This window comes from Chanodichthys erythropterus, chromosome 3 (genome assembly GCF_024489055.1).
Source record: "Chanodichthys erythropterus isolate Z2021 chromosome 3, ASM2448905v1, whole genome shotgun sequence".
Taxonomy (NCBI): Eukaryota; Metazoa; Chordata; class Actinopteri; order Cypriniformes; family Xenocyprididae; genus Chanodichthys; species Chanodichthys erythropterus.
In genome coordinates, this window is record NC_090223.1 from 67,695,912 (window position 1) to 67,719,376 (window position 23,465).

Below are 23,465 nucleotides of genomic sequence, written 5' to 3' on the forward strand. Positions count from 1 at the left end.
TGAAAGAGCGCTTGAGCAGTCTCCATAGCTGTGGGGAGACCCTTTAGAGGCACCAGGTAACAGGACTTGGAGAACCGGTCAATTATGACCAGGATAGTAGTGAAGCCATTGGTAGATCGGTTACAAAGTCAATGGAGAGATGGGACCAGGGACGTTGCGGGATGAGAAGTGGTTGGCGGAGGCCTAAAGATAATTCTTTGGGGGTCTTGGATTGAGCACAGACTTGGCAGGCTTTGACATAAGTAGTTATATCTCTAGTCATTGAGAGCCACCAGAATGAATTCTGTAGAAAGTGAAGGGTGCGAGATACCTGGATGACAGGCGCTAACAGAGGTGTGGACCCATTGCATTACTCTATGATGTAAATTTTATGGAACACACTGCTTGTTAGGAGGACAGTTCTCAGGTAGGGTTGGGCAATGTCCCCTAAATTGGTACAATAATTTTTCGTTATTATATAATTAATATTCATTATTTTACTTTATTACTTTATAATAGATGCGTACGATCACGCCGGTGCATCACGTGATCAATTGCCAAATTCAAATGTGCGTGTGCGCTTTAGCTGGTGCTAAACCAGATATGGATGCGCGCAGCACTTTTCATATATCACAAAAATGCAGTGTTTTCAACCACATAATGTTTATTTTAGGTTTCAGATGTCTAAATACATATAAGATGTTGTGAATCCAACAGAACCTGCGGCACAAACTAACATGGCGACGCCCATAACGTGTATGGCTCAACTAACGCAATCATTATAAAGTTGTTTAAACAGCAAAACACATCCACTTTCACATATTTGACAATCGGAATAACAGATATTTCATGTTATAGTTAACAAATTAGTGAATATTTTGAATAAAAAAGGAAAACTGAAATAAAAGCAGATCATCAGTAATACAGCGCTGCGGTGTGTGACATGACAAGCAATGATGCGTCACCATGGAAACCATAAAGCGATACGTTCTAAATAACGTTCGCCTTGAAAAACTCAGGCTGGGGGGTCAGAAGGGCAAAAGGGTTATTTTATTTCCCAACTAATGACTCATCCAGGCTTTCCAATAGGTTGCACGTGAGGGGAATAAAAGGGGCGGAGCGGGGCGGGGGCGTGGCATCACAATGGTGTCTCTCCATCGTGATGTCGTCCATCGGCACAACCCTATTCTCAGGTGCTGGATCTTGCAGTTGCTCTCTCTGAATCTCCTCCATTATGTCCCAGGTGACCGGAGAGATGACAACAGAAGGAGGAAGAATGCATTTGGGTGTGAGGGTTTCAGTGTGGAGATCATAAAGAATCAGAATCAGAATCAGAAAGAGCTTTATTGCCAGGTATGTTGTTTACACATACTAGGAATTTGTTTTAGTGACAGAAGCTCCACAGTGCAACAGAGTAACAGCGACAAGACAAATAATAAAAAGAATAAAATAATAATATACAAATTTACAAGATAGACAAAGTGCAAAAAAAGCAAAAAACAATATATAAAATAGACAATTGTATGTACAGTTATGTGTGCAAATTGATATATAAATAAGTGTTTTAAGTAAATAATGTGTAATAGTGTTGTTTGTTTGGTGTTTGTCAAGTGTTCATGAGATGGATTGCTTGAGGGAAGAAACTGTTCCTGTGTCTGGTCGTTCTGGTGTTCAGAGCTCTGTTGCGTTGACCGGATGGCAACAGATCGTTGGGTTGAGCCGTTTAGCGCTCTTGATATATTCTAGATTTTTGTGGTCGGTTACTTCTTGAAAGGGGTGGACTGCTCCCTCAAGCCAGTGTTTCCACTCTTCGATGGCTGCTTTCAGGGACAGATGTTCTTTATTCCATATATCATAATTCCTCTCTGCTGCGGTTAGCTTTCTCGAGAAGAATGCACATGGGTATAGTTTACCAGATTGGCCGTGACTTTGAGAGAGCACAGCTCCTATACCGCAGTCAGAAGAGTCTACTTCCACCACAAACGGGAGATCCGGATTAGAGTGTTTTAGGATTGGGGCTGTTGTAACCCTTTCTTTCAACAATTTGAATGCCTGGCTGGCCTCTTCCGTCCACCTTAGCTTGGTAGGTTTTTCTTTCAAGAAAGATGTCAGGGGAGAAGCAATCATACTGTAGTTTCTGATAAAGCGTAAAAAAATGGGGTCATGAATGTATAGCCATGGAAATTTGAGAATTACTTCATGCTTAGGTGAGTCAGTGACGTATAGGGAGATTAATTCTTGATGGAATAAACCCACTTGAAGAGTTAATGGCTTGGTCTGGTGGGTGATTCCTTCCCCAATGGTGTTATCATCTATGGCCTTGATCTTGATGGGAGGGTTGCATGGTTGGGTGGCAATGAACAAAACATCAGGGGAATCCAAAAGGCAGAGATGGGTAAACAGGCAAAAGGTCCAAACACAATAATCAGTCCAAATCAGGCTACCAAAGCAAGGGGAAAATCCAACAGACGTAATCAGTTTAAACAGGCAGAATCATACACTAAGCAAACAGGCAGGAGTAGAGAAAAACGCTCGATAAGGCAGATAAACTGGCAATACTTCGCAAAGGGCAAGTGCACAGCCACACCCTGAAATACTGAACAAACAGGAAGTAAGTGTAGAAGCAGAGGGAGTGAGACAGTCAGTACTCAGGCGAGGCCTCCCTCTGCTGGTGTGGTGTTACACTAATTAACTAATAAAACACTGATTCAGACTCAATCCAGTTTGAATGTGAACAGGCTCTCAGGTCTAACATCAAAACATTTCATTCCAATAACAGTCCAGATAATCCAGTGATCCGTAATCTTCTAATGGACAGAAATGGTTCTGGGAAAAGCTAATCTGGAAACACTTTACTGGGAGATACCAGGTTTAAAGAGCATGAGTCTGAAGTGTGTGATGGTAAAACACCGATGCGAGAAAAGCATGTGTTTATTTTGCATGTGTTTATTTCTCCAGATCTACTGGATCCAGATCTGAATGAAGAGATGATGAAAGAGAAGCTGGTCCTGAAGTTCAGAAGTACATCATGATTCTGTTCACACATGGAGATGAAATGGAGGATATGGAACAGATCATTGATGAACATCTAAAACTGAAAAATCTTCTCTCAACTGTTGACTGACTGTGGAGGACAATTTTACTGTTTCAATATCAGGAGTAAATCAGATGATCAGATACAAGAACTACTACAGATGATTGAAGGAATGATGATGGGAAATGGTGGGAGATTTATCATGGAATGACTGAAGAGGACCAACAGCGAGTTAATATTGTCAATTACAGGTTATGTTGTAAATGACAATAATAGAAAAAAACATAGCAGTTCGTTCACTAAGTGTAAGTCTCTAGTTTGTCACATTGATCTTAAGGGAAGAATCAATACAGTCTGTTTTAATAGTGATTTGATCGTTCTGTTGTAGTTTCAGGAGAAGATTCAGATTTTCCAAGCAACCACCAAACTGTCCTGCCACCTATTATGGCTGTAAGGAAACTACTTTGTTGCTCAGCACATAAAGATGAACTACTTATTGGATTTCAGACTGTGGTGATGTGGTTTCTCCACTGCATGGATCTTCATGTGTATCTTCAGGTGATTTTTAAAAGAGAAACTCTTTCCACACTGATCACACATATGTGGCTTCTCTGTTGTGGATCCTCTCATGTCTTTTCAGAGATGATGACTTATTGAATCTCTTGTCACAGTGTGAACACTTGTGAGGTTTTTCTCCAGTGTGGATCCTCTCGTGTGTTTTCACATATGATGACAGACTGAATCTCTTGTCACAGTAGGAACACTTGTAAGGTTTTTCTCCAGTGTGGATCATCTCATGTGTTTTCATATCTGATGACACACTGAATCTCTTTTCACAGTATGAACACTTGTGAGGTTTCTCTCCAGTGTGGATCCTCTCATGTGTTTTCAGATGTGTTGACTGACTGAATCTCTTGTCACAGTGTGAACACTTGTGAGGTTTTTCTCCAGTGTGAATTCTCTGGTGCTGTTTTAAACTGTTTGCTGTAGTAAAAGTCTTCTCACACTCAAAGCACATGTACTCTCTCACACCAGTGTGTATTTTCTCATGTTCTTGTAAACTATATAGCCGTGAAAAACTCTTTCCACACACAGAACATGAATGTGGCTTCTCTTTTGTATGAACTGTCAGATGTTTCTTCAGGTTTGATGCCCAGAGAAATGTTTTGCCACATTCATTACATGCAAACTGCTTCTCTCCGGTATGAACTGCACTGTGAATCTCAAGACATTGTTTTGTTGTGAAACTCTTCCCACATTGATCACATGTGTGTGGCTTCTCTCCACTGTGAACTCTCATGTGTTCCTTAAGATGTCCTTTTTGTTTGAAGCTCTTCCCACACTGATGACATGTGAACGGCTTCTCTCCTGTGTGGATCCTCACGTGAACCTCAAGATGTTGTTTGGTTGAGAAAGTCTTTCCACACTGATTGCAGGTTGTAGATTTCTTGGCTGTTTTCTTTAAAAATGTATTTTTAGTCATTGAGCGATTCAAAGGTTTATCTCCAGGTTTGTCATGATGTTCCTCCTCCACTTCACTCTGTTCTTCACTCTCCTCTTTCACTTCCATCAGCTCTGAAATTACAAAAATAGTTAATTCAGTATATTCAAGTAATTCAAAATGAGGATTATGAAGTGAAAGGACATAAAAGTGAACCTTCATGTACTGAAGTAGACAACTGCTATACAATATTCTGATCACTTTGATGCCTTTTATATATGTCCCTGAAACAATTATTATATTTAAAACATTATAGACAAAACACCTTGTTTCTGTAGTGAGAACTATTAAATATGTTGATGTTTCAACATTCTGAACAACATTCACATTTGAAAGATTCAAGCACTTCTGCACATTTAGAAACAATAAAACAATGATACATCATGTTCATTTTTAACATATGCTCAGTTTGAGAAACCTTCATATTAATTGTCAACATCAGACCAAACTAACTATTTTACATTTGTTTCATATCTGGTTCACAATTTGCAGGAGTGTTACCAGAATTTAGGCATTTTCAATAGTTTTCAACACTGTTATTTTTAGGATGCAACTTGAGCAAAATCTCTTCGTACAGTAACTTTGGTAACAGGGTTGATGAATGCAGTCATTCATTTGTGTAAAAACTGAGACAATGGATTGAGATTATTTTCTTGTCCTCCCATCATGTAGAAAAGAGCCCAGATGATGTCACTTCCTGGGTGTCACAGTTTTAAGAAATCCTTTGGTTTTGAGAGGAGGAAAATCGTGTCAGAAGTGACAGTGTTGAGTGAATCATGTAGGACGCTGATAATAACACATTTAAAGATCAATCAGTCTTTAAGCATGTGAACTTTCTACAGACACTGCAACCATCAAGATATGACATGTGATATACAGGTGCTGGTCATATAATTAGAATATTGTGAAAAAGTTCATTTTTTCATTGTAAATTGTTAAAAAAAAAAAAAATGAAACTTTCATTTATACTAGATTCCCTACATGTAAAGTAAAACATTTCAAAAGTTATTTTTTTTAATTTGTTGATTAAAACGTACAGCTAATGAAAGTCCAAAATCCAGTATCTCAAAATATTAGAATATTTACCATTTGAGTTTCATTAAATGACCATCCCTACAGTTTAAATTCTGGGTATCTCTTGTTCTTTGAAACCACACTAATGGGGAAGACTGCTGACTTGGCAATGGTCCAGGAGACAATCATTGACACCCTCCACAGAGACAGTAAGTCACAGAAGGTCATTACTGAATAGGGTGGCTGTTTACAGAGTGATGTATCAAAGCATATTAAATGCAAAGTTGACTAGAAGGAAGAAATTGGGTAGGAAAAGGTGCACAAGCAACAGGGATGACCACAAGCTTGAGAATACTGGTCAAGTAAAGCCGATTAAACACTTGGGAGAGCTTCACAATGAGTAGAATGAAGCCGGAGTCAGCGCATCAAGAGCCACCACACTCAGACATCTTCAGGAAAAGGACTACCAAGCCACTTCTGAAACAGAAACAACGTCAGAAGCATCTTACCTGGGCTAAGGAGAAAAAGAACTGGACAGTGAACAGTGTCCTCTTTTCAGATAAAAGTAAATTTTGCATTTCATGTTGAAATCATGGTCCCAGAGTCTGAAGGAAGACTGGAGAGGCACAGAATCCAAGCTGCTTGAAGTCTAGTTCTGAAGTCAGTAATGATTTGGGGGGGCTGTGACCAATGTTCCCTCTAAGCTGTGTGCGTGTGCGCGCACTTCTGAAGCCGCGGCCGCGCAAAAAAAAATTGCCGCGCAGAGAACAGACATGAAAATCATGTGTGGGGAAATCCATTTGACTGTAGTAGTTTAAATGAGAAATAATTGCAGTGCTCTGGACAAGCGCTATAGAGTTATGGTCGCTATAGAGTTAGAACCTGTGAATGCGGTTTACAGGTTTCATTGAAAGTGAACTATTGAACGCGTGTGAGCTGGCTGGCCCTGAGCCAAATCAATCAAGGTAAGAATACTGTCATGTTTGCAGACTAAATACATCAACATGAGAGGCAACACGAAACTAAAAAAAATGTGAAATAAAACGTCATGTTTTAATGAAAAGTGGTGGAAATAACGGATGATGGGCACAGAATGATAACAAAACTCTGAGACATTTACAATCACACACCCACCACAAGTGTAGCTTGCAAACTCAAAATACATCAGTTATATACCTCAGTTTAAATAGATTTTTGTGTGTGGTGGTGTGGGTTTCAGGGATGTTTAGATAACTATAAAAGAGTTAACATGTTCACTTTTCTTAAAAATATTTAGCTATCAGATCTGTTTAAATGCTTCAGTTTGTTTTCACTTTATAATATATTAAAACAAATGGAAGCATTTAAACTGATATAATAGCCTACTGAATATCAGTTTAAATACTTATATTTTATTATATTATATTATAGTGTAAGCCTAATAAAAAATTGATCTCAAGGGGATTGTTTAGGGCTCCTTGCCACGAAAAATCTTGAAACCTCCTGGTAAGGAAATAAACATGTAATTTTGACGGTTTAACACTGTCTGTTGCTAATAATTGACTGTACAAAAACACATTATGGTTGTTGACAAAATAGTAACTTAGTTTTGAGAAGCTCTTAGTTTGATGTTAAAATATGCAATAATTTTCACATAATAGTTCCTTTAAAAATCAACAAAAATGTTAAATACATGTGAAAAGGTACTTCATGCCACGAGACTGCGAACATATTAAGGTATAATTAACACTGGATTTATGTACCATGTGTTGAGTTCAGTGTAAAATGCATGGAGTAAAGAAGTTAATATACAAGACTTTGTATGTTCTTGTGCTTTAGTCTTTTATTTATTTAGACTATTTAAATAATATAAAAATTAGGCTATGCCTATAGATAATAGGCCTATTTTGTTCTGTTTTTCATTAGGTAAACATGACTATTTATGTTGTGACAACTTGTGATATTAATTTATTATTTTAAGTTGGGCGGACTTTAGTCCCCGTTTGTTGAGTTTACTCAAAAAAGCGCTTGCGATAAGTTGCCTTATTTTTTTAAGTTGACGCAACTTTTTTTTTTACAGTGTAGAAATATCCTAAACACAGACAATAAATTATGTGAATAGAAGAATAATTACAACAAATTAAACAAAAATGTAAATTGAATTAGCACTAATCTTAATTAAGGTTACAATATGTGATTGTAAATATTTTGTTATTCATTCTCTATTTTAAGATGATATTGCCTATAGCCCGGGACTCACTGCATGATTCTTTGCTGTCCTAGACGAAAGATTGCCATCGTGAAACAATCGTGATGATTTCTGTGATCGTGGCTCTGAATCGGTGGTCTTATGTCGTACAGTGAGAGAGGTTCAAAGACAGTCGATCAGCCTACGATCATTTTCTGATAGTGTCATAAATTCAGCATGATCATCACACAGTGTGTTTGCTGCTACGACCTACGTCTACTGACCAGCCAATGAAAATGTGACATGGAATCAACGTGACATGATTTTCAAAATAAATTACAGAGGAGCAGTAATTTATCAATTTGCAACAAGCATATTTTCATACGCATAAGGCATGTTCAGACCTTTATTTTGAAATGGCAATGAACATGAAAAATCATAAAAGACTGGTTGAGACATGTTTGTTTTCATGCCAAGAGTTCAAAAGATAACATCCATTCAATTTTTGGAGGAAAAAAAAAAGGTCTGAAAATGTTTTTAATAGAAAAAAAAATACATTTATGATTATGATTGGCGGCGATCTATAACCCACATACATGTTGTTTTTATGTTTATTAGAGGCTGAATTCATATCAAATTCTGCCAAACTTCCCATACTACTTCTATATGGGATGTTTACTTCATATATTTTATGAAAATTATGGAAATATATGCTTCAGATCACTCAAACCATATATGGAAATGGTGGTGCTCAGTAATGGAGCTTGGTTGTCATCTAGTGAAAAAGTGTGGTACTGCGCCCAAACTAAATCTTACTGAAAGCTCATTTTTTGAGATTATCAACCTCAAATTTGGAACACAACTTTTCAAGATTTTTGGCTTTGATTTCCTGGCAGTTTTAGAGTAAATCTTGTTTAAAAAATATATTTTATATAAAATATTGTATTTTTACATTTTCATAAACTTAAACTTGTATAACTTTTATTCTGTTTCACTTACATAAGTTATTTCACTTCTGCAATAATCTGCCAAATTTCATCTGAATGCTCTCCACCTGAGCTAATTAGTTTAATTACCTGTACCCGTTCCTCCAGAACTTTGTTATAAAACATCATATATGGTAGGGGTTTTATTACTCATCTGAATCCAAAACCTCTGAATCAAGATCAGACAAGGAGAAGCAGAAACAAACTATAAAAGCTTTGATCAAGTATATGCAACTAACGCAATCATCAAATATTAATCAACATAATCTTTTATGAAGCTTTTTAACGTTACTGAATGAAATGTTGAACCCATGAAGAGGTGTAAGATAATATATCAGGTATCAAAAGTATAACATGCGAGATTTGAAGCGTGATCTATGAATCTGATCCAGACATGGTCTTTAAATAAGCTTGATTTTCTCAGCTTAATGTTCAAAATGTTGCTATTTTTAAATGAAAGTCAGCCACATTAAAGTGTTAATAAAAAGATCACATGAAGGTAGAATAAAATGTGTTTTTTTTTTTATTATTATTAAAAGCAGATGCTGTGTTTTTTATTTTGACATACTGGATGTTCAGGTATTCATACTGTAGGGGAATTTAACAGTTAAAGACCAGATATGTTGAATAAAAAGTCAGAGTTTAAAAAAAATAATAAATTGAAGAAATTTTTACTGAAGAATAGTTTGCAGTTTCATCAGCAGAAGCCAGCTTTTTCCACAAAAAATAAATAAATAAATAAATAAATCACATGAAATGTGATTTTTACAAATCTGTTTTGAACTACACCCATATGTGGTTTGAAATCCTGATCAAAAATCTCATTACTGGTTAAATGGTTATTGATATAGGGATTATGTACACAATATTTTAAATAGGACTTATTTATTGCTTGATTTAATGTTCAATTACAGCTATTTATGTTCAAGTATGTTAAAATGTTAGTACAGCACTTTTGAGCATGAAAATAATACAGAAAACAGAAAATAATCATTTCCATTGTTCTCTATTCAGAAGTAGATGTTGGGAAATAATGTTGCAGAAAATAATTGTTTTGTTTTGGCTACTTCTGTAATATTCTCTAAGATTATACTTCTGTATATTGTCTATTTTCGTAGAGCTGGACATTTAAATAATGATCAAATTCAGCTGTGAGAATAAAACCAACCTGTTTGTTCCTCAGTATTTTCATGTTTCACACTGAATGTTTCTTCAATCCTCAGGTCTTCAGTTTCCTCTTTAATAAACACTATCTTTATATCTTCAGTCTCCTCTTTAATAAAATCAATCTTCATATCTTCAGTCTCCTCTTTAATAAACGCCATCTTTAGAAGAGAATCATTAACAGAGTTTACTGTTTCTATCGATTTTTATTTTCTTCCGCAGAATCACAACAGATGCAGCAGCGCAGCGCGGCGCAGTCTCATGACGTCATGTCGTCACTCCAAAATAAAAGTCCTGTTCACACGCAGCATTGGCTGTTTCTCAATTCCGAGAACGTGAAGACCGGTCTCGCCAGGCGACCTTTATTGTAATTTTTATTGTATTTTGTCATTTTTTTAATTGTATATTTTGTCAACATATCAACTTGGTTACTATAATATGACATAATGCAAGTAAACAAAACATTTAATTTTTTTTAGTAGGCTAAGAGTTTAATATTTTTATTGTAAATGTTACTCATTCAATTATTAAATTATGATGATAGAAAACAATTTATTAGAAAGTGTAAAATGAAATTTGAACATAATAAAGTGTGGTCATACATTAAACATGATGATTGTATTTACAATAAAAACACACATTCCTAATTACACTTATGCTGAACAGTCCAGTGGCAGTCTTACGAGTGTGTTTTTCTGAAGAAGATGCAGTGCCTTTACTGAGAGTCAGATGAGGAGAAAGCATCACGGCTGGAGCCATGAGATTCCAGTCCTTCATGTGGGGCATCTTACCAGGTGACGGCAGACGTGTTTGCAATGCCAACATCTGTGAATAATGCCATCGAGGTCATGCTGACAGTCCTTCACTAAATAATACACTTACAATGTAATGAATTCTTCTTCCTTCTGAGTGAGTGTGTGTCTCGCATGTAATTCTAATGTATTCAGCTGTAATCTCAGGTATGTTCACACACATTTAAAAACATATTAATAATTACATGCTGGGCTGGCAATTATTCATGTTTTATGTAGTGTAGGATACCAGGGTGGGTCACATTCATTCGTGCAATTGAAAATAATTCAATATAATAATTAATAAATGATTCAATCCATCATAGTCATCTCAATTAAATTTTATTACAGCTTATTAACAAGTTTCTCAAACAGAGCAGGGTAGCGCTCTGCCCTGTCCGTCGCTGCCCTCTCTCTTTTTTTGCTCATCTCTCTCTGCCTGCTCACGCAGAAGGTCAGTGAGCTCAGTAGAGCTTTGCCTCTTTCTGCATGGAGGAAGCAGCAACTATTTAATTGGATTAATCGAATGCTGCCGCTGGAGCACGGCATCCATTTCTGAAAACCACTGCCAGGTGGCAGCTGTTCCTCCTCCCGCCTCTTTCCCCGTTGGTGGGTCCCTCAGCTGCTATAATAATAATTATTATTGTTATTATTATTACAAGAAAAAAAAACATTTATCCCTTCACTGCACTGTAATTTATATAATTATACTCACACACACCTTGTATTTTTCTTTTAGATAGTTCCATTTTTTCTTGGCTTGTTTTGCAGTGACTGGAACAGCCATGTTCTTAACAAAAACCTTGAACAGAGAAAACATTTAATCAGCAACAGGAAACTACAATAACTAAAATAAATCACAGCAAGAAATAACCCCACTAGAAATTTTACATTCTCAGAACGTCTCCACTGGTGTTAAGGATGTTGCCTAGTAACGTTCTCAGAACGTCTCCACTGGTGTTGAGGATGTTGCCTAGTAACGTTCACAGAACGTTCTCAGAACGTCTCCACTGGTGTTGAGGATGTTGCCTAGTAACGTTCCCAGAACGTCTCCACTGGTGTTGAGGATGTTGCCTAGTAACGTTCCCAGAACGTTCTCAGAACGTCTCCACTGGTGTTGAGGATGTTGCCTAGTAACGTTCCCAGAACATTCTCAGAACGTCTCCACTGGTGTTAAGGATGTTGCCTAGTAACGTCCCCAGAACATTCTCAGAACGTCTCCACTGGTGTTGAAGAGGTTGCCTAGTAACGTTCCCAGAACATTCTCAGAACGTCTCCACTGGTGTTAAGGATGTTGCCTAGTAACGTTCCCAGAACATTCTCAGAACGTCTCCACTGGTGTTGAGGATGTTGCCTAGTAACGTTCCCAGAACGTTCTCAGAACGTCTCCACTGGTGTTAAGGATGTTGCCTAGTAACGTTCCCAGAACGTTCTCAGAACGTTCTCAGAACGTCTCCACTGGTGTTGAGGATGTTGCCTAGTAACGTTCCCAGAACGTTCTCAGAACGTCTCCACTGGTGTTGAAGATGTTGCCTAGTAACGTCCCAGAACGTTCTCAGAACGTCTCCACTGGTGTTGAGGATGTTGCCTAGTAACGTTCCCAGAACGTTCTCAGAACGTCTCCACTGGTGTTGAAGATGTTGCCTAGTAACGTTCTCAGAACGTCTCCACTGGTGTTAAGGATGTTGCCTAGTAACGTTCCCAGAACATTCTCAGAACGTCTCCACTGGTGTTGAGGATGTTGCCTAGTAACGTTCCCAGAACATTCTCAGAACGTCTCCACTGGTGTTGAAGAGGTTGCCTAGTAACGTTCCCAGAACATTCTCAGAACGTCTCCACTGGTGTTAAGGATGTTGCCTAGTAACGTTCCCAGAACATTCTCAGAACGTCTCCACTGGTGTTGAGGATGTTGCCTAGTAACGTTCCCAGAACATTCTCAGAACGTCTCCACTGGTGTTAAGGATGTTGCCTAGTAACGTTCCCAGAACGTTCTCAGAACGTCTCCACTGATGTTGAGGATGTTGCCTAGTAACGTTCCCAGAACGTTCTCAGAACGTCTCCACTGGTGTTGAAGATGTTGCCTAGTAACGTTCCCAGAACGTTCTCAGAACGTCTCCACTAGTGTTGAGGATGTTGCCTAGTAACGTTCCCAGAACGTTCTCAGAACGTCTCCACTGGTGTTGAGGATGTTGCCTAGTAATGTTCCCAGAACGTCTCCACTGGTGTTGAGGATGTTGCCTAGAACGTTCCCAGAACATCTCCACTGGTGTTGAGGATGTTGCCTAGTAACGTTCCCAGAACGTCTCCACTGGTGTTGAGGATGTTGCCTAGTAACGTTCCCAGTGCGTTCAGAGACGGTCATGATGTGGAGTTCTTTTAAGGGTTGGGGGACGTTATTTGGTGGACCTCCAGGCAGTGCCGCGTTAAGCCTTCACAGGGCCCTTGGGATAACGAACGCTGCGCCTCTGACTCTTGATTCGGGTGTGTGACGACGATGCGTTTTAAACGCAAAAGAGGATTATCTCAGGGGCCCCCCAGTGTTCGGGGCCCTGGGCTGCAGCCCATGTTGCCCATTAGGATAACGCAGCCCTGCCTCCAGGGAACATTCAGGATGTTCTGGGAATGTTTAGGGGACTATTACTATAGGACCTTCTGTTAACTTCCCAAATGCCCTCTTTGTAACGTTCTCGCACAACCATAAAATAACAAAAATAGAATTTCCCCATAAAGTCATATCGGGAATGTTATTAAAAGACCAACAGAGGACCGTGTGGGAACGTCCTGTTACCTTCCCAAATGCCCTCTTTGTAACATTCTTATGTGACCATAAAATAACCAAAAAGGAACGATTTATATAAGGAAGCTTGAACTGCAGCATTTTTATTACCAGAAGAGGACGTTTTAGGAGCGTCCCTAATGCTCTGTAGAGGTTCGGAATTTTTGTCACCTTTAGAGAACTTTTAGGGAACATTGCACAAGGTCATGAGAACGTCGCTTTCTACGTGGGAAAAAATGCATACAAAATAAAATTAGTGTTACTTTCTCCCAGCCAGACTTGGATGAGTTTCTTTTTCCAGTGAAGAGAGCTTCATTCGCCCCTCTCCACTGGATGAGCGCCCTCGTCTCTTCACTGCTCCTTAACGAATACAGATTCATAGTAAAATAGATTTTATTGTTAAAAAACAGATTAATCAAAAGTTAGATAAGCATGGTTTTGTTACAGTAGTTCTCCAAGGAAGAAGAGGAAGGCAGGTTCAAAGACGAGAATGTAGTTTAATCTCACAGAGTAGTCAGGAAACATAGAACACGCGTAACATACAACAATACCGGATGCTAGACTGAAGACAGAGAGGAACTTAAATACACAAACTAATGACAAACAGCTGAGGGTGTAATCAGTGTCCATGGTGAGTAATGAGTGGCGGGAACAGAACACAAAGGGTCACATGACAGTCAATAATAGCTAGCGTAGTTTAATTAAAACGCTTAATGTTATATTCTGAGGAATAAATAAACTTGTGAATTAACTTGCCAACAACCAAATTTCCTAATCTAAATTATATATGTAAATGTATATTTGGGTTTTTGTTGTTAAGACAATGTTAAAAACTTAGTTATTTGTAGCGTTTCCTTCCTCCGCCATTGTTTTGTCGCAATGATTTCTGGGGCTTCAAGCGGATTCGGCACGCAAGTGTGCACTTGATGCATCCTCAATATCAAGAACACCCCTGTGCTTGTATTCGACAGTTGATGATTGACGTAGAGCAAGAACACAGGGATGCAAGATCGCTGAAGAACGCATATGGAGAAACAGCCATTGTCTACAATCATAGAATGCATAGAAATCAAACTATTTTTACCACATAATCTTTGTATTAGAATTAAAACAGTCACAACATCACAACATACTTTTGATCAATCAGTTGGTGCCTTATTTTATTAAAAACAAACTAAAATAGACTATGTTGCCTGGAGGCAACACCGTACCATAGAGGGTTAATTAAATTAAAATTAAATAACATGAATTTTTAACTACAGCCACTAGATGGCTTGAGAATTAATCAATGGTTCACATTACAAAATCATTATTATAACTATAAAAATAACTCTATATCAAATTTTAGCATTTTTTGTACTATCATTTGTACTATCATGGGTATTTGAAGATATTTTTGAAAAATACAATTATTTACAAGGTTGTAGAGAACAGTGCACTATTGCAGACTTATATACTGAGGTTTTAATTATATTATTTTAATATAGTCAGTCGTGAATTAAAGTGGGCCGGTCTAAGGCATGAAACTGCAGGGGTGAAAATGAGTCCCAATCCGGCCCTGGATGGTTTCAATAATTGTAATATTTTCTGGTATATCTATGTTAAGTTACCCAGGAGCTCTGTTGACATAGACTTGGCTAACGTTAGCTACAGCTTGATGAATTGAGTCATTGAACACAGCAGGAGAGAACCCAACGTTAGCCAGCTAGCTAAAGCTCTGGTGGAAAATTATTAGCTAACGCTACAGTTTTTGAGGAGGTAGATTTTGAGGTGAGGGGACTGACAAGGCAGAAGGTAAAGTGGTCCACCGTTCTATCAATAAGCAGACCTGCCAACCTGTACACAATTTGCGTAGCGGATACGCATTTTGACTTCAAAGTACGCCGGTACGATTTGTCACTCTAAACTACGCAAAAACCTGGTGACGCCTCTGTGCACGCGCAGTCCTCAAATCAAGCAACAGCAAAAGAAGAAGAGTTCAACCAATCATAGCGCTAAGTTCTTCCCCCAAATAGCTAGTGGGGATGATTGACAGATGTGTAAAGCCTATCAATATCGACACCAATAAAGATTCCCGCTCGATCCCCCTTCATAATACTTAGTAAGGAGGCCATAATAATTTTTGACTCATGGCTGAAGTTAAGTTTCTCCAGCTCTCCGCAGGTTGGCAAAAAAAGCATCTCAAAATGCATCAGATTGATGCTTTAAAATATGGAATATTTAAATTTTTCTCCCTAGAGGGGTAATATCCTTCTCACCTTTTTCACCTTTGACCCGTTTTTATGCCTGCCTAAAGTATCAGCAGAGATCGAGTCAACTAGATCATCCATTGTGAAGGCCTCATCAACACGACAGCCAGTGCCACAGTTCCTCAACAAACCGTCCATACCGGCGTGATGAATACGATCCTCAACTGGACATGACCACAACGCAGCCCTGAAGTATCAGCAGAGATTGAGTCAACTAGATCATCCATTGTGAAGGCCTCATCAACATGACAGCCAGTGCCACAGTTCCTCAACAAACCGTCCATACCGGCGTGATGAATACGATCCTCAACTGGACACGACCACAACGCAGCCCTGAAGTATCAGCAGAGATCGAGTCAACTAGATCATCCACTGTGAAGACATCATCGACACGACAGCCAGTGCCACAGTTCCTCAACAGACCGTCCATACCGGCGTGATGAATACGATCCTCAACTGGACACGACCACAACGCAGCCCTGAAGTATCAGCAGAGTTCGAGTCAACTGGATCATCCATTGTGAAGACCTCATCAACACGACAGCCAGTGCCACAGTTCCTCAACAAACCGTCCATACCGGTGTGATGAATACGATCCTCAACTGGACACGACCACAACGCAGCCCTGAAGTATCAGCAGAGTTCGAGTCAACTGGATCATCCATTGTGAAGACCTCATCGACACGACAGCCAGTGCCACAGTTCCTCAACAAACCGTCCATACCGGTGTGATGAATACGATCCTCAACTGGACACGACCACAACACAGCCCTGAAGTATCAGCAGAGATCGAGTCAACTAGATCATCCACTGTGAAGGCCTCATCGACATGACAGCCAGTGCCACAGTTCCTCAACAAACCGACCATACCGGCGTGATGAATACGATCCTCAACTGGACACGACCACAACACAGCCCTGAAGTATCAGCAGAGATCGAGTCAACTAGATCATCCACTGTGAAGATATTATCGACATGACAGCCAGTGCCACAGTTCCTCAACAAACCGACCATACCGGCGTGATGAATACGATCCTCAACTGGACACGACCACAACACAGCCCTGAAGTATCAGCAGAGATCGAGTCGACTAGATCATCCATTGTGAAGACATCATCAACACGACAGCCAGTAGCACAGTTCCTCAACAGACCGTCCATACCGGCGTGATGAATACGATCCTCAACTGGATGGAACTGAAATAAATACTTTGATTGTTGCGATCCTATCAGATTTATGATAGCAACCTGATTCGTAACAAAGCACTGTTCACCAGAGGAGAACTGGCCCCCCGACTAAGCCTGGTTTCTCCCAAGGTTTTTTTCTCCATTTAACACCTATTTGCCACTTGTTTGCCACCTGATGTCACCTATTGGAGTTTGGGTTCCTTGCCGCTGTCGCCTTTGGGGACACATTTGACTTGACATTTGATATTCAATAGTATTCTTGACATTTATTCAGCAGTGCATTGCATTGACACTATTCTTTAAGAGCTGCTGTGCAGCAAAAATTATGTACCAGTTATCAATGTAAAGCTGCTTTGACACAATCTGCATTGTAAAAAGCGCTATATAAATAAAGGTGACTTGACTTGACAATTGTGTATGTCAGGCCTTAAATCTCCAAAAACTATGCATGGGTGCTTGCTTTGGTGTTGCCACCCCTCATAGACCTCATGCAACCCCTTTGCCACCCTATAAATCATTTTCTAGATCCGCCCCTGCATAAAGGTGATCAGATCAGGAGGACGATCGATTGTAGCGGCTCTAGCCAGGAAGAGAACCATTTACATGCAATTGTTTTTTAAATTTAGACAGAGCAAAACTTAAGCATATATTTTATAATATATATATATATATATATATACACTCCTTAATCGGCCATTTTCAGTAGGATTTACTAAATATTAAATGTTTGTTTGTCTGCTTATTGTGCATCATTCCCAACAGATATGTTTTAAAGCAGTGAATGAGTAATTAACAACTTAAATTGCTTAGAAAAAACACACACTTTGCCATTCTGTTGACAAACATGTTTATAGGGCATTATTTGCAACGTGTTTATTGCAAACAATTCAAAAATAGACATAGAGCAATTCGCATGGGATGTATCTGGTTGCCATGACAACCTATTGCTTGCTGTTGATCTATGTAATAATCAGATTCAGTAAAACCACTTGAATGGTACACAAAGTGTAGATTTGCAAGGTTACTATACAAATATCTCAAATAATGTAAGTGTGACTGACCAAATCGACTGGCTTGGTTTCCTCCCCTCCTCCTCAAGCTGAAACGTCAAGCAATAATCTGCAACCAACTTATAAAGTTTACTAAAACATCACAAACAACAACGTGTTTTTTTTCTTCAGTATGTCTTTAATTCAGTCAGAAGAACTCAAATAATATAAATAACTGAAATAATAATTACTTCTTTTTATTATGTATGTGTATGTTTTGTACTTTAGGACAAGGAGATGTTGAAATAGAAAAAAAGACAAGAATAAACAATATTAATTTTAAACATAATCATGTTTCATTAGGGCAGGGACATGGATATCAGGTGCAGAAACTGCTTCTGCCGAACAGTTCCTCATGGCATCACCACACATCACGTCTTGGGGTTCTGCATTATCTTCATCATCATCATCATCATCATTGCTGATCACATCTTCATCTTCAATTACGTCACCACTGGCAAAGCACATGTTGTGAAGGATGACACAGCATAGTGTTTACAAAGTTGGGGTTCACCTCCAGAGCTTTGAAAAAAATTGACCTCCAGCATGCTTTTAGCATGCCAAAAGCCCACTCAACATCACACCTGGCCTTGGAGTGATGCCTGTTGTAGCGAGCTTCAACAGAGGTAGCAACAGGCTCTCGATAGGGGCTCATGATGCATATGGGTGAAGTCAGGCAGGGATACTCCCATCTCCTAGGATGCATCGACCCTCAGGTGGGTACAGATTGCACAGATTTGCAATAGATTGCACTGTGTTTCAGGACCATTGTGTCGTGCACAGAACCAGGAAAGCCTACGCAGATATCCAAGAATTTTCCTTGGTGGTCACACACAGCCTGGAACTGTACTGAAAAGAACAGTTTCCTGTTGAAGTAACAGGCAGCGTTGACTGATGGGGGCTTTATACGTATATGGCAGCCATCAATGGCTCCAACTGCCACACTGAAAACTATGAGGGTTGCATCGTGCCATTGATTACCAACCAAAGGAAACAGTCGTGTACTTTTTACGTGTGAGAAGGGGCACGTCGCAACACAGATGCGTGAGACCAACGCCGGAGAAGGGGCACAGTGGTATACATTCTGTTTAAGTTGTGTGCACACTGACATTACCGTGTGAAGCCGGAGACGTTGTTGTAGCAGAAGATCGGTTGAATGCATCATCAGATGGAGAGCGGTGTTGGAGACTGGCCAAGAGCACGAGACAGAGCTGCTGGAGCCGTGAGTTTCATCAAGATCACTGTTGTTTTTTTTCTGCATCGTTCGACTGGGCATTTTGAGATTTCTGCTGTTTTTTTCGAGTCATCCGTGAACTTTCTTGTGGAGAGATTGATTTCTTCCTGCAAGTCACTTGAGTGTTGTTAGTGCGCGAGAATGTGTTTTGAACTGCTCTAATTTTCTACGAAGTTATTTCTTTTTGAGTATTTTTACCCTTTTCTAGATACTGAATCTACAAGTCACCCATGAACTGTCTTACAGAGCGAGAGACATTGATTTCCTCCTGCGAGTTACTTAAGTGCACTTGTTAGTGCGCGAGTGTTTCTGAACTGTACTACAGTTTTCCTACGGAGTGAGTTATTTTTTTCCCTTTTATTTTTTTGAGTATTTTTGCACTTTTGGAGAGACTGAGTTCGTTACCATCAAGTTTTACTTATGAAACCCCAGAGAAGCACTATAAGCCAGACGCTATTTAGTCGCATGTGCCCCGTGGCTAGTGATGTCCGGTTCGCGAACGAATCGTTCTTTTTAACCGGTTCTTTTCAGTGAACCGGTCGAACCGGTTCACCAAATCGGTCTGAATCGTTCCAAACGGTTCGCATCTCCAGTAAGCAAACACTAAGCCACAATTACTAAAGTTACTCACTTTTTGACGTGCCTGACACTCCCTCGGACTCGAATTAAACCAACATCCTGGAGTTATTCTGTTACTCCAACAGTTCACAGTTCACTGCTGTAAAGAGAGAACTGATCAGTGTTGCCAGATTGGAAATGTTCAATTATCGTACCAGAAGCTCAAAATTATCGTATTTGGTACAAAATTATCGTACACGCCTTTTTTTTTTATAGGTAAATTAACAAAATTAATAACTATTGATTTTTACAACGGAATGAATCAATACTGAACTAACTTAAGCTGGACAATCACACTATTTTAGCTGCTGTACAGCCAATGTACAGCTATACTTTGACACAATCTGCATTGTAAAAAGAGCTGTATAAATAAAGGTGACATGACAAATCAAACGTACAGAATACAGCTGTTTATCTATAGACCAACAACTTTTTGACATGAACTGCAAATTACCACAATACATAAATAATTAGGCGTACCTTAGTGAGAAACAACTGACCTAAGCGTCGCGGCAAGAAGGTTAACTTGAGTTCGTGAGAGAGAGTCATTCTCCATGATGATTGGCCGAGAAGACGTGCCTAACAAAGTTCACATTCTCCTTACAATCACAACGTAGTGGATCCACCTGGGATCCACACAGCTAGATCAATGAACCGATTATAACAACCATCATTTGAAGTGTCACAAAATACTGAAATTATCGTACACTATGGGATTTTTTTCATTATTGATCGTACATCATACAGAGGTCAAAATTATCATACAAATACGATAATTATCGTACGTCTGGCAACACTGGAACTGATGATGATGATGGGCACGAGCAGCAAGCAGCTGATATGAGTGCGTATGCGGGGCGTACACGAATGAACATACACAGCCTGTCACTGTTCTCGTTCTCGAGTCAAGAACGGTTTTCGGATCATCAGTACACAACTGAGAACTGTTTCTTTCGGACATGTCCGATTTGAGAACCGATGAACCTGCGCGTGCATGTGGTTTTCCAAGAGAACGAAAAGCACATTAGTCAAGTTTTGTTGAACATCGGAAAGTGTGATAATATAAAACATACTGGAAATGTTTTCATGACTTAATTACAGTCTTATCATTGTATGATCATGTGATTGAAGCAATTGATGGTGGAGCAAGAGAGACATTTTTAAAGTATTTATTTATTTAAAAGATTAATGTATCTGTGTGACTTAAAGGACTTTGTGTAGGCTATTTAATTGAGGATTCTGTTAAAGGGGTTTTTATGATCTCGGTTACGCCTGTTTCACACTGCAAGCGTAAGCGGCGCGTGAGCAGCGCGTATTTTTTTCGGCGCCCATGTTAACCAACGGATGCATTCACACAGGCAGCAGGAGCAGCGCGTAAGCGTAAAGCAGGAGCGTCGCGTAAGCAGCAGTGAAGCGATCGTTTCGGCGCCGAGTCTATTTTTGCTGCGCTGCTGACGCTCAATTAAAGTGAAAGCACACTTTTGATGGACAAAATAAATATAATTTCACACAAAAAGTGTTCAAAATGCACAGAATAAGCATGTCTAATGTGTTTTAACAAGAATTTGAGTATGACAGGGAAAAAAAATTAAGAATCAAAAACAATTATACAAGATTTACCTATTTAAACTTGTTTTTAATTGTTCAGTTTGGGTTAAAGTATGGTGTATTATGAAAAACTAAAGTAAACTAGCCAGAAAATATGATATATAAACATTATTTTAGTTATTACACAGACTGCTGGCTTTTTTCGCCGAGTTTGCTGTATTGTAAATATGTGCACGCGGCAGATGATGTTAAACACAAAGCTTACCTCATTCGTGTGCAGCAATGGATAACACGAGGCTTTTATTTGTATTTATTTTTTTTATTTATTCATTACGTTTATATGAGAATGTTGTACACCTCCCCATGTTAAACTTTCAAGACTCTCAAGTTCATAAATGACCAACTTATAAAAACAAATTTATAGCTGTCTTGATAAAGAAATGCTCACTTTATATGCATCTTCGAGCCGCTGCTGTGACGCTGTACAAACGCTTCCAGTGTGAATACTATGGAACGCGATCGGGGCCAAATGTCTTTAAACGAAACGCGTGACTTTTGACCGTGTCAACACGCACTATTTGTCCGCGTCAACGCGACAACACACACAGCAGCCAATTAAATTATTGTATTTGAGACTATATTTGCATATGTGACGCGATGGTACGTATGGCCTGGTTGGTATATACGTATACAAACATCAGATGTCATGTTTATTCATGAAGGATGTCGTAATGGTATGCTGGTATGCACGTATACAAACATCGAGGGAACATTGGTACGTTTTGTGTGTGATGTCAGCCTTATGTCATGATTTGTCATGCCCTTTTAAGTTGTCCTGCGTTCTTTCTCCGATACAAAAGTCAATTTAAGTGAAATTATATGACAAATATGTTTATTAACTATTATGGATCCAGCAGCAATTTAGGTAGGCCTAAATAAACTGCATGCATATAATGATATGTATATTTTTAAATATAATTCATTTATATAGGAGTTTTGTAGGGGAAACAGGAAATGTTTAAAGGTTAAATATTAAAATAGGCCTAGTGAAATTCCATGACAAAAAAGACTAAATTATTGGTCCGTGTACTTTTGCGTCCATTCGTTTTTCCTTAAACCAGAAATGAAATATGGAAAATGCCGTTTATTTGTTTTTTATAGTAACACTGATTAATAGAATTAACAGATACAAGCTAATTTTCCTTATGCAAGATTATGATTTTGTTAAAAATTATATGAATGATATACAACTTGTTTTTTAATATGTAAAAAAGCTAAATTTAATTTACGGTTTTGCATCATCCACACAGACGCTACAGCGCCCTCTAGTGCCTTTTCCTTTGGCGTCGACTCGCTTCAACAGCCAGCCTAAATGACATTAATTAATTTTAATTCGCTAAATTACTATTAATATTATTTTTACATTTATGTTTTAACATAAACATTACATTTCTAAACCTTATAGCCTCTTGTTTAGCGCTCTAACATTATAGAGTTGTGGTGTCAATCCCGTCATTTTGCTTTTTACTCTGTTTTATAGGCTAAAGGCCAAAACGACATCTATATTACTGTGACTTTTTCGTCTAGCTCTGTTAGGTGTTTTATATTGTTTTATATTGAGAAATTAGGAGTCACTTTAGCTATGCTATGCTGTTCAAATTGAAAATATACCATCATATATTATGTTATGATGACAAAATTATACCCCAATATGTGATTTTTGTGAAGACAAAATTCCCATGCCCTTTGCATCAGTAGAGTTTGACATTAAATATATTTCTCAATTCTCATTGAAAGCAATGCGTTACGGCCGCGTCGCTGGACATTAATGCTTTATGTGGCTTAATCCTAAAACAACATCCAGAAACTATTTTCTCGCACATGTTCTTGTCATCAACAGCAGCATCTAAGGCTAAGACAACGGTGGAAGGACAATATTTTTATGTTAAGCGTTGAAAGCGCGTTGTCTTCATATTCGGCCTGACCTGCTATCTTTATTGGTCAATTAATATCAGTGTCTTAATGTATTAAGTGTTTTCTTCATAACTGTTTTATTTTCAAGGAAAAAGCTTAACGTGTTATCGTGTTAATAGTGGACTGCTTATAAGATGTAGTGAATTTGCTCCTTCAATATCACTATCACTGGATGAAGCGGGACATAGCCTACT

At 38.7% G+C, this 23,465-nt stretch overlaps 2 protein-coding genes and 1 long non-coding RNA gene across 4 annotated transcripts in view; 1 reads left to right on the plus strand and 2 right to left on the minus strand.

The window, feature by feature from the left end:
• The window catches only part of LOC137006201 (gastrula zinc finger protein XlCGF57.1-like), a 703,714-nt gene that overhangs the window by 307,458 nt on the left and 372,791 nt on the right, over positions 1-23,465 (plus strand). The window lies entirely within an intron of this gene.
• Positions 714-10,088, minus strand: LOC137006950 (zinc finger protein 235-like). The gene is made up of 2 exons (XM_067368120.1): positions 9,850-10,088; positions 714-4,588 (listed from the first exon to the last, which is right to left on the minus strand). Exons 1-2 carry the CDS (start codon positions 10,004-10,006, stop codon positions 3,606-3,608), a joined length of 1,140 nt encoding a protein of 379 aa, XP_067224221.1. The 5' UTR covers positions 10,007-10,088; the 3' UTR covers positions 714-3,605.
• On the minus strand, positions 10,859-21,796 carry LOC137007829 (uncharacterized). Of its 2 annotated transcripts, XR_010892673.1 has the most exons (4): positions 21,746-21,796; positions 19,763-19,849; positions 11,358-11,438; positions 10,859-11,261 (listed from the first exon to the last, which is right to left on the minus strand). It is a non-coding gene; the product is annotated as an uncharacterized lncRNA (long non-coding RNA). The 2 variants fall into 2 exon arrangements; XR_010892674.1 differs by lacking the exon at positions 19,763-19,849 and having other exon boundaries at positions 21,746-21,794.